The sequence below is a fragment of the Trichechus manatus genome, unplaced genomic scaffold, assembly GCF_000243295.1.
Source record: "Trichechus manatus latirostris isolate Lorelei unplaced genomic scaffold, TriManLat1.0 scaffold00003, whole genome shotgun sequence".
NCBI classification, from domain to species: domain Eukaryota; kingdom Metazoa; phylum Chordata; class Mammalia; order Sirenia; family Trichechidae; genus Trichechus; species Trichechus manatus.
Window position 1 is genome coordinate 7,431,334 of NW_004443939.1, and position 12,232 is coordinate 7,443,565.

At 39.9% G+C, this 12,232-nt stretch overlaps 1 protein-coding gene across 3 annotated transcripts in view; it reads left to right on the forward strand.

Moving 5' to 3' along the window:
- Nucleotides 1–12,232, forward strand: part of NFIA (nuclear factor I A) — a 406,515-nt gene that overhangs the window by 276,896 nt on the left and 117,387 nt on the right. For all 3 annotated transcript variants that reach the window (XM_004368998.2, XM_023730604.1, XM_023730612.1), the window contains exon 5: nucleotides 9,414–9,531. In XM_004368998.2, coding sequence (XP_004369055.1) covers nucleotides 9,414–9,531 — 118 coding nt within the window. The remainder of the gene's footprint in view (nucleotides 1–9,413; nucleotides 9,532–12,232) is intronic.

The following is a 12,232-nucleotide window of genomic DNA, read 5'->3' on the forward strand; positions in this document are numbered from 1 at the left end:
AGTATTAGTTCTCAAGCTTTTCATTGACAAGCTCCTATAGTTTCAATTCTAGTCAATAAAGATGTATTGCATGTGTAATATATGAAGGCTCCTGTACTGTGTGCTGAGGGGAATACAGAAATAAATAGGAGATGGTTCTTTCCTATGCAGAGTATATATATAAGTTTCTTGAGATCCAAGACTTTCTTTATAACAATAAAGTTCCTGAATACACTTAATTTTCAAATAGAGCTTACAATAGTTATCTGAGATAAACCAACTTCATGATTTGCGATGGGGCAGAAAAATTGTACTAGTGGATTGTTCCTAGTTTAGCAGAAAGGAAACATTTTTTTCAGAAATAAAAATTCCTCTATTCACCTGCATCTACCATTCGGTCACCACAAACACGCATATCCCTTAACTCGACTCCATACGATAGGGAAGTGTAAAATGGGCTTTCATCTGTGTTACCAAGTGTGCTTGATGGGGTTGAAAACATTGTACTGACTTTTGGCACCGAAGACTGCATTTCATAAAAAGTAATGCTTAAATCTTATAATAGCAGGGAAGTTCATTTTCACATAGAGGGAAATCCTTGTTTTAGTGCAGTGCCTTTCTTTTATATTCTTGTTTGGAAAACCATCCTCCCAGCCTCCCTTTGATCAGACCTTTTAGAGAGGAAGGGTGGAAAAGGGAGATCAGCACAGGGTTTGCAGACCAGAAATCTGCTTGGCAAAGGAGTTGCTGAGGACTGTGGCATACAAGCTGCAGAGAAAGTACCTTTATGATTGATTTCCATTCAAGTCAGACTGACTGCAGTGTGGTCATTTTTCTAACCCATAACTGCTCACGCCGCAGCAGTCTGCTATCTGCAGGGTGTCTGAATTATAGCAGTCTACATCCGTGTTACCTCTTACACAAATTACTTACACTGGTTTCTTTTTCCATGCAAATTCATCAGTTTTACGGCCTCTCATAGCATAGCCACAGTCAGGAAACTCTGGCAGAGAGCACAAATTGATAGAATGAGTTAATTTTACTATACTTATTTTTTTTCTTTCTAAAAGCCCTGTCTCATAGGCAGTGTTCAGGAAGCATATTACAGCGAAAGGAAGATAACAAAGGAGTTGAATTTTGGTGCCATAAATTACTTTCCAAGTTAATTCCCTTTAACGATGATTCCAGATTTGCTGGAGTTTTCGTAGCATTGTGCGTTTCACAACTGTGTCTTTGATAGAAAGAAGAACAAGTATTTTCCCATGTTCACTCCTTTTGTGCCATTGACACGGACTTTCTTGCAAGATCTTTGCCTCTAGAATGCAAAACAACACGAAATTGTGCTGGGCCCTCAGAACTGTGTGCTGCTGTTGGACTTTTTTTGTCCCCACAGGCTTAAAGTACAAGTTCCCAAAGTCTGAGTGAGTAGTATATTAGATCATTTAATCTGAAGAGAAATACACCTTTATTTTTTTCGTAGTTATTTTATAAATTAGAGAAATTGGAAATCAAGTGCTAAACCCTCATAGCCTCTTGGAGGGGACCTATTGATCATTAAAGGACCCCTGGTGGTGCAGTGGTTAACGTGCTCAGCTGCGAACTGAAAGGTCGTTGGTTCGAACCCACCAGCTGTTCCACAGGAGAAAGATGTGGAAGTCTGCTTCCATAAAGATTTATGGTCTTGGAAACCCTATGGGGTAGTTCTACTCTGTCCTGTAGGGTCGCCATGAGTCAGAATTGACTTGATGGCAAAGGGTGGGTATTAGTCATTAAAGGGGCCCAAGTGTTACAAGCAGTTTGTGATCAGCTGCTAACCTAAAGGTTGGCAGTTCAGATCCACCCAGCAGCTCCACAGAAGAAAGGCCTGGTGAACTGTTACCATAAAGATTACAGCCAAGAAAACCCTATAGAGCAGATCTACTCTGGAACCTGTGGGGTTGCCATGAGCTGAGGACTGACTTGATGGTCGCTAATAACAACAGTTGGTCATTATTTCACATTCTTTAGGTGCCAAGCAAATTTGAAGAAAACACAACTATAGTGGTTAGTCTCAAAAATGTAAGCCCCATGAGGGCAGAGATTTTTGTATATCTCGTTGACTGACATATCTCAAGCATCTCGGACAGTACCTGGCACACTGAAAGTGCTCGATAAATACTTGCTGAACTCCATTGAATACAGCCTATGAAAGGATATGTGCCGTTCGCAATATACTAGACTCACTTGTCATTTAGTTAATGCTCCCTGCTGATTCCTGTTGAACAAGTTGTAGACTCAGTGCCCTGTCTTGAAAATTTGGATAGAATAGTTTTTCCATCATCCGTTCTTTCCAACAATGCAAGCCTGAGCAGATTGTCTCTGGTGGATGGCAGAAGTTCAATAACCACAACCTTATCCAACTACTAATGTGTACAGAAGAGCAGGTCATTAAGAGGGTTGGCTACTAAAGTAACCCCTTTCTTCCAATAGCCCACATTACTATAATGATTTCTTAATAGCAAACCATTTATTAAGAAATGACATAGACTACATTCTACTCAAGTCAGGAAAGAAGGGGATTGGGATGGATGACTTAGAAATAACATTTGAAGAGAGAATTTCTAAAAGTTAACCTTTTGAGGAAAACGTCTATGTTGAAAAAAAAATCCACAAGTACTACACAACAGTTACAATAATTGCAATACTGCTTTAGCAAGCTGGGGAGCTGGTCCTCACTACTTACCTATATTATAGCATTTCTAAGTTTCATTTTGCATCACTTAAAGATTAGGGAGGCAAATGTTGTTGTTGTTGGGTGCCGTCAAGTCAATTCCAACTCATAGCAACCCCATGTGACAGAGTAGAACTGCTCCAAAGGGTTTTCTTGGCTGTAATATCCATGGAAGTAGATCGCTAGATCTTTCTCCCATGGAACTCCTGGGTGCGCTCAAACAGCCAACCTTTCGATTATCAGCAGAGCACTTAACCATTTGTGCCACCAGGGCTCCTTAGGGGGGCAAATAGGATGGGTAATTATTTACTTTTATTAATTTAAAACATATTTCTTGATCATCAACTGCCCAAAACCATGGTAGGCTATTTAGGAACACAAAAGAAGGCTCCAGACTCTGTGGAACTAAGTTGTATGGCATAGCCTTGTGACATCTGTGACCTGGGAAAGTTACTTAACCTCTTCGTGCCTCGGTTCCCTCCTGTCGTGTTGTGAGAATTAAACGGGGTGATATGCTTAAAGCACTTAGTTCAGCATCTGGCCCAGAAACAGCGCTTAGTAAATGTTTGTTGTTAGTTGTCTCAAGGCAATTCCGACTCATGCAACCCCATGTGTTACAGAATAGAATTGTGCTCCATAAGGTTTTCAAGGATGTGACCTTTCAGAAGTAGATCGCTGGGCCTGTCTTCCAAGGCACCTCTGGGTGGGTTTGAACGGCCATATTTTTGGCTAGTAATTGAATGGCTAGCCATTTGTGCCACCCAGGGACTCTTTGTTTGGTTTAATAAATGTTAGTTCTTGTAATTGTGATGGTGCTGGTGGTGATGATGGTGATAGTGGTGGTGGTAGCAGTAGTGAGTGGCCACAGCGGTGGTTTTTCGTTGTTATCATACTTACAGTAATGAGGCACAAAGAGTTTAAATGACTTAACCAAGTTACTCAGGTGGTTAGTGGCAAGGCCGGGACTCCAAACAGTCTCTCCCAGTCCCATACCAGCATTCTTTCTATACCCCATGATGTCTATCTTTACAGTCCTCAACATACACTCCATCTAGTTGGGGAGAAGAGTGTTACGTATGAAACAATGAAAGAATGATAAAGTACAAATGGATTGAAGTCATGTTTCACAATATATGGCACAGACAGGAAGTGTTGTGGTTGATTCCATCTTTCCTTAACATCCTCGTGTTTGGCCAGCGGTGGCTATGTAATCTCTGTAAAACCCCAGAAAGCGGTTAGTCTTTCACCTCAGAAACCCAACATGACATCTTGGGCAGACCAGAACGTAAGTAACATTGGACAAGTCATTAAACCCTTGGTAAATTTTAGTTTCCTAATTGGCAAAAAGGACTTAATCCATTATTAACTAAGAAGTGTTTTGTGCTATATGTATCTTCTTGATATTCTGAATTAGAAGAACATGATCATTAGCTTGTTTGTGCCCTTTCATAGCGCACAGTTCCAAACGGGTCTTGAATGCCTGTTGACTATCCTGAAAGAGTTGACAGATCTCCACTGTGAAAACTCTATATTGTTTTTTGACAGCATAGTTTAGGCCTCTAGCTCCTCTTGGCAGGACTCCTGCATCAACCTTCCAACTGATTTCTCCACCTCCAGGGTCTTGGTCCCCTTTAGTGCAGGCTGTATGTTGTGGTTAGTTACTGTCAAATCAGCTCCGACTCATGCATAGCAACCGTATGTATAACAGAACAAAAGGTTGCCCAGTCCTGCACCATCTTCATAATCGTTGGTATGATGTGGTGCATTGTTGCAATTATCGTGTCACTCCATCTCATTGAGAGTTTCCCTCTTTTCGTTGGTCCTCTACTTTATCAAACATGTCGTCCTTTTCTAACGACTGGTCTTTCCTGACGACGTGTCCAAAGTAAGTGAGCCAGAGCCTCATCATTCTCCCTTCTAAACAGCATTCAGGTTATATTGCTTCTAAGAGTGATTCGTTTGTTCCTTTGGCAGTCCATGGTATAATCAATATTCTCCGTCAACACCAGTTTGAATGCATCAATTCTTCTTCTGTCTTCCTTTCCGTAAACTGTTGCCATATTAATGTTCCTGAGATTCAACAATTATCATATCACTTCTCTACTCAGAGTCTGTCATGGATCCAGCAGATCATTCACTTTACTTTCTACCTCCAAACTTAGGCACCTGCTTTGTCATTTGCCTGGGAATACTCTCCTGTCTGCCTCTCTAAATCCTAACCATCCTTGAAGGCTCAGCTAAAGTGGCAATTCTGCATAGAATCAAACCTTTTATCACCCCAGAAGCCAATGTGATCTCTCACTCCATTGAACTTTCCTAACACATTATTTACATTTCTCCAATGAGAGTTAACATGTTTGGCATTGAGTTAGATGTAGTATCAGGTATTATTTTATAATTCCATTAGACTGTAAACTTTATGGGGGCAAAGATACCAAATACCATTTTTTAAATATCAAGTTTGAGGCAAATACTATATATGGGAGTCAGTGTGGTACAATAGAAAAAGCACAGGTTTCAAGGTCAGGCATCCTTGAAGTTCAATCCTGGCTCTACTGCTTTCTTGCCTTTCTGTAATCCAGGACAAGTTATTTAACCTCATTCCAGGACTTCGTTCTTGTCAATCTAGAAAATGTACGTACTTTCCTGAGAAGGTTTTTTTGAGGATTAAATTAGGTAGAATAAATAAAGTACTTATCAAAACGCATGGATACATAGCTACTCAAAAGAGCTTATCTAAATTCCACCATTTGAGTTCTTAGTTACCTGTCAAAGCATCTTCCTGTTCTCCAGATTATAGACATTGAGAAAGCCCAATCCATTTCAGGGCCTTTTTAACTGTGCCCCAAGCCCCTAGGTATGAGGCTTTTTCTTTGTCCGTAACACTGTTACTGAATCAGGATCCATTTCAACAGGCTGACCCTCCATGTAATACATGCGCACAGATGTATTACAGGGGGATATTTCCTTACAAAACTCTTTTGAAGAAGGCAAAGTTCAGGTGTGTGCATTATTAGGATTATCTAACCCAGGTTGTGAAACTCATTCTCATTTCAGAAGCTTAGTGATTTTTTAAAATGCAAGACACACGTAACCAGTGTGCCAAGCCTTGAAATTCCTCACCAGAAGTCCAGTAGACACTTTGGGAAGTAGCACCACACCACCAGTCCACTCAGTGCCACTGGAGAGATTACAATTACGCGTACCAAGTGGTTCACAAGAAGTAACTATGGGCAAGCTAAGAAACATTTTTGAGGGCTTAATGACTTTTTTAATCTCTCTGAGAGGTGAGCATACCATATTTACACATGTAGTTTTCTTCCGTCACCTATTTTGGCTCCCTTGACAATTTAACAAGATAATCAAGGCAAATGCTTTCTCCACATGATTTTTCCCCAGCTCCTCTTTCCTTCCTTGCTTCCTTGTTTCCGTCCTTCCTCCCTCCCTCCCTTCCTTCCTTCCCTCTCTTCCTCGTTTCTTTCCTTCCTTCTTTTTTTTTTAGTTTTATAAAGTATATAAAAGTTTTCTTTAAATTTTTTTAGAGAAACATATTTTCCAGGCTAGATTACAGCTAAAGTGTTAAATATAAGTACATCCTGATGCGTCCTACTGGGTAAGGGGAGCTTGTGGAGTGCCTCAGAAAGTCTTCTCTCAATCCAGTTGAAGCCCTTCTCACCTCTGGCTCATCTTCCTCTGCTTCTTAAGAGTGAGGGAGCAGAGGCTTGCTGAGGCGTACAGGAATGAAACAGCTGCTCAGTCCAGCTGAGGCCACAACTCCACTCTGAAACTTGTGGGAAAATCTAAATCCAGACCTTTGACACTGATTAGCACATATCACTGTTCTTTATTAATGAGAGGATTGCATTTCTAAGCTTTCTTAAGGTACAAAGCTTTAGTAAGTACCTATTGGAATCAACTTGACTGCATACAACAACAGTTATATGCCAGAATAGGAAGAAAGGCCTTGCGATCTACTTCTGAAAATCAGTCAGTGAAACCCTGTGGATCACAACCGTCCGATGAGCGGCTGATCGTGGGGATGGTGCAGGACTAGGCAGCATTTCCTTCCCTTGTGCAAGGGGTTGCCATGAGTCAGCAGCTGATTGGACAGCAGCTAACAATTATATGCCAGGGTGCTAAGAGTGATGGGTGATCCAGGTACGTATTTGAGTAATCTTTCTCCCCTCCTCCATGGCCAATTTCGTATTTAAAATATCATAGAATAAAAGGGGGAAATTATGTAAGTAAAGTTAATTAATAAAAAGCAAATTAGGGAATGACTAGCAAAATTATTCACCAGAACCCTGTTTACACTTGTCAAACATTGTTTTTGAGCTAAAGACCCTTTCTCCATTCGAACCTGTCATTGAGAGACGTTTGAATTTTAAAAAGTATATGTCAATTTCAGGGTTTTCTATTAGTGACTGTTTTTACATGATGATAGTTATAACTGAGATATGGTCATTGCTATTAATCAAACAGCTAAATATTCTTAGCAAATTATTCTATCCTCTCATACCTTCCTTTATTCCATTATGACACCACAGTCACCCAGTTTATCAAGCACTAAACCAAGGAGTTATCTCAGGCTTCCTCTTCTCCCTTATTACCATGTTCAAGCAAGCAGTCAACACATTTTCTTGATTCTAACTCCCAAGTAATTTGCATCAGGCTTCTCCTTTCTATCCCTTGAGTTTAGACCCTACCCCATTTTATCTTGTTTAAGTGACTCCAGTGGTGTCTCTGGTTTTACTGATGATATTCTTTAACTGCCACCCAACCATGCGTGCTCTCATGACAGAGTGATCATTCCAGGTTCTGAATGCAAATCTGATCATAGCATTCCCACACTTTGTTGGTTCTCCTTTGACGAGTGAATCAAACTCAGTGTAACCGTCAACTCCATTTGACCAATGCTTATTGACTGCGTCTGGGGTCAGGGATTATGTTAGATGCTGGTGATACAACCCCAAGTATAATGGAGTCTGGTGAGTGCTTTAATAGCTTAGAAACTTGGGAATCTTCTCGGTTCAAATCCATGTTCCTTAAGGAAACCTACCAGACTGTCCATGACCTGAACTTCCCTCTCCCACCTTTTCCTCATGTGTTGGAAACGACATTATACCAATCAGAAGTTCAGTTAACATTTTATGTTCCCTTACCTTTGTACAGGCTGTTCCTTTCCATAGAATGCCTTTAACTGAGTAATTTCCACTTGTCGTTGTAACATTTCCCCCAGGCATCTTGTTTTCTGAGGCCCCTTTATACCTTCAAACCTCTCGCCCTCAAGCTGGGTTAGATAACCTACTTCTCTGTGTTTCTCCTAAGTCCCTTCCTCACCCAGCACAGTTCTGGGCAATAGCAGACTGTCAGTAATCATTTGTTGAATGACTGAAAGTCCCTAGTTCATAATGTTATTAATTATTCTTTCTTGTTATAGATATTTTTCAAAAAGTTGCCGTCAACTCCAATTCATGGTAACCCCATGTGTGTCAGAGTAGAACTGTGCTTCATAGTGTTTTCAAAGGCTGATTTTTTGGAAGTAGTTTGACAGGCCTTACTTCCGAGGTGCCATTGGGTGGACTTGAACCTCCAACTTTTCAGTTTTCAGCCAAGCGCATTAATGTTTGTACCACCCAGGGACATTTTAATTTATATATCCACTTGTGTGAACTTAATTCTCAAAACAGTGCCTCAATACAGTAATAAATGCATCTCTTGTTCCTGCTTTTGCATAATTTTTCAAATGAAAGGATTATTTGTACTAGTATAGTTGCACCACTGATTTTAATACAGTGTTGTTTTATAAGATTGATAGGTATTATTTATTAGTTCAAAAATACGTAGGAAGCTACTGCCATAAACAAGACATCTAGAGACTATAGGACATAAAAACACAGGGAATCATATCTCACACAGGGTCAGCTTTGAAATCACATATAGTCAAAATTATTTTTGACAATCCCTTAAATCAGAGGTTGGCTAACATTTTCTATAAAGGAACAGATAGTAAATATTTTCATCTTTGTGGGTCATATGGTCTCTGTTGCAGGTACACCTCTGCCGTTATAGTATGAAAGCAGTCATAGGTAATATGTAAAAGAATGAGTGTGGCTATGTTCCAGTAAAACTTTATTTATAAGAACTATGGCTTAGGGACCACAGTTTGAGGTTGAGAATCTCTGCCTTAAATTACAAGGTAGGACAAATACTAAAGTAAAGGTGTACGTAGGCTGCTGAGGTGATTCAGAGTAAGGAGAAATCACATATTTCTCATTACAAGGAATTGGGAATGGGTGCCGTACAAAGATGAACTTGCTTTCACCAAAGTTCAGAACACAATTCCAAAATACAGATGAGTAATTGCTATCAAGATCAGACAAAGTTTAGAAAAGCCTAGGGAATGTTTTGGCTGGTCATTCAAGAAATTTTAAGACTAAAACATGGAGATATTTTTGTTAAAAGCATCCAGGAATGTTGTAACCTTGGTGACAATTTACTGTTAAAAGAAGAGAAAAGATGAAAGGTACATTTAAAAAAAAAATGTCTTCCTGGTGTAGACTTTGTTTGTCAACATTCTTTTGAGGTCAGAATTCATTACTGATCACTTTCTCTGAGCTTACCGTTTAAATGCAAGAAGAAAATGTATTAAATGCCACAGTGAAGTATGCTCTCATTGAACTTTTTTTCACAGAACTTGACTGATGTTTTCATTTCATTCCAGCACCAATAGCTGCAGGAACTGGCCCGAATTTTTCTCTCTCAGATTTGGAAAGTTCTTCATACTACAGCATGAGCCCAGGAGCAATGAGGAGGTCTTTACCGAGCACGTCCTCTACCAGGTAAATCCATCAGCAGCTCTTAAAGGGAATGCTTCATAGTTACACACTTTGATTTTAACTCGGCCTATTAGGCATTTAGCAATGTTCCTGTAGTAGGAGAAGATACCTAAGTTGTGTGGTCAGGTCCAGTAGACTTTCAGCCTCCCTGAGGGGAGAAGGAAAATGCACATGAAGCAGGAAGGGGAAAAAAAAAAAATCAAACCATAAAAAACAGCAGACTAAATTATGTGGTACAGGCTAAAAATAATTGTTATTGTTAGTTGACAAGTTGGCCTGAGTCATGGCAACCCCATATATAACAGAACAAATGAAATGTTGCCCAATCCTTTGCCATCTTCATAATGTTTGGTATGTTTGAGTCCATTGTTGCAGCCAAAATTTTGTCAGTCATCTCTTTGAGGATTTCCCTTGCCTTTGCTGACCCTCCACTTTATCAAACATGATGTCTTTCTCTAGCCATTGGTCCCCTCTGATGACATGTCTAAAGTAAGCGAGTCAACGTCTCGGATAATATTCTGTAATCCATAGGGTTTTCATGGGCTAGTTTTTGGCAGTAGATCACCAGGCCTTTCTTCCTAGTCGGTTTTAGTCTGGAAGTTACACTGAAAATTGTTCACCATGGATGACCCTACTGATACTTGAAATACTGATGGCATACCTTCCAGCATCACAGCAACATGTAAGCCACCATAGTATAACAAACTGACAGATGAGTGGTGGTAAAAATACTTAAAGAAGGCTGTATCAAAAAAAGAATAACTTGTACTCAGCTCTAAGTGTTGGTTAGGGTTGGTGAGATGGAAAGGAAAAGGAATGACATTCTAGGCAGGATGAAAATTGAGCGAAGGCATGAAGAAAGGCTGGATGATGAACATAGCAGGTTCTTAGGAAAGTAAGGACAAGGCTTGACTAGGGAAAGGGGTGTGTGTTTTGGCTTAGTTGGCAGAAACTTGACACTGGTGACCCCAGTTCCAGTCCCCATGCCCACAGCAGACATTACAGATCAGTCCCAGCTTTTTCCTACTGAACCCCCAGAGGTCTCAAAAATCCAGTTTATTGGAGTTGGCTTAAGAGATGAAACTATCTGATATCCTGATGTGAGACTATAAAAATGGATGCAGTCAGGTAGTAGGGTAGAGCCAGATCAGAAACTCCATTGCACTGGAGACCTTAAACAGTAAAGTTGGCAGAGCACACTTAGTAATGATTCCAGGTTCTTGATTCCCCTTGAGGCCACAAAGCCAAAATCAAAATGAAGCATTTTGCAAGATCCTGTTGTCTCTAGATAACCTGTGCCAGAGGGAAAGGGATTAGGCATTAAACCCACAGTATTCTTTTACGAATTGGCTTTAGCACTGGACTGTGACAACAAAGAAAAGAATGGTGCAGAGCAATCTTTAATGTTTGTGTACTTTGCAGAAAAGCATTTGACAAAGGTATATTCCACCTAAAGCAAGTACTAGAGTTCTGTGATTTAAAACAATGCCCAGATTATAGAAATTTTCCTTGGTAGAGATCCATTCTTGCCTTGCTTTGTATATTTTGACCATCATGACTTTTTAAAAATGAGTTTAGTCATTACTAATACCTTGAAGACAATTAAACAGTCCTTCCCTAAATGCAACCACCAAATCCCACCATCATTTTTCATGTTGTTCAAATGTTCCTTTTAGCTCACTATAGTGTCGACAAATCTGGGGAAAAAAAAAAATTCAAATCCAGGTACGTTTATAATTCTAACAGTGAGATTGTGAGCACATTCGAGTGTTAATAAATTTTGAGGATTTTGAATGTTTGCTGATGGAAGGGACATTTTGTGTAACTGCACTCAGTCAACATGAAAAAGCTTTGTAAATACTTGTGGGCAGTGGTTAATTTAGAAGTTTTCGTGCTGTTGGTTTTTCACACGTGTGCTGCCCATGTGCCTTGTGCGCCCAAACAGTGCCCCTCACCCTCCATCCTTCCGCACGTGTCTCCAGCTATGTTTTGTTGTCTTTTGTTGTGACTGTCTGAGTGGAAAGTCAGTTATTATTGTCCTTTAAAAGGCTAGTGTCATTCTAGTATTCTGCAAATAACTAACCCTCATAAGGAGTTAATTATAAACAGCATCAGTAGTTAATAACGCAGTAATGTGTTTATTTTTCTCTCATCAGGCTCTTCCTAGGATGAATTAAAAAAAAAAAAAAAAAACCTTTCAATACATAGACTCAGCAGAATTATCTTTGTACAGGTTAGAGAATATGCCGAAAAGTACATCCCACATTTACATAGAAAAGTTCAGCAATCAATTAGTCAAGGGATATTTATTCATGCTGTGCTAATATTGGAAACCCTGGTGGTGTAGTGGTTAAGAGCTATGGCTGGTAACCAAAAGGTGGCCAGTTCGAATCCACTAGGTGCTCCTTGGGAACTCTGTGGGGCAGTTCTACTCTGTCCTATAGGGTCGCTATGAGTTGGAATCGACTCGGCAGCAGTGGGTTTGGTTTTGGGTTTTGGTGCTAATATTAGTTGGTCAAGGGCTCTGTGGCTTTACATACATGATCTGATTTAATCTTCACAGTAGTTTTACAGCATAGTCAGTGTTACCATCTAACAGTGGAAAAACCCAAAGCTCAGAGAAGTTCAGTAATGTGCCCGAGGTCACCAACCTAGAAATGGTAGAACCTATATTCAAACTCAGATATGTTGGAACTTAAAAATA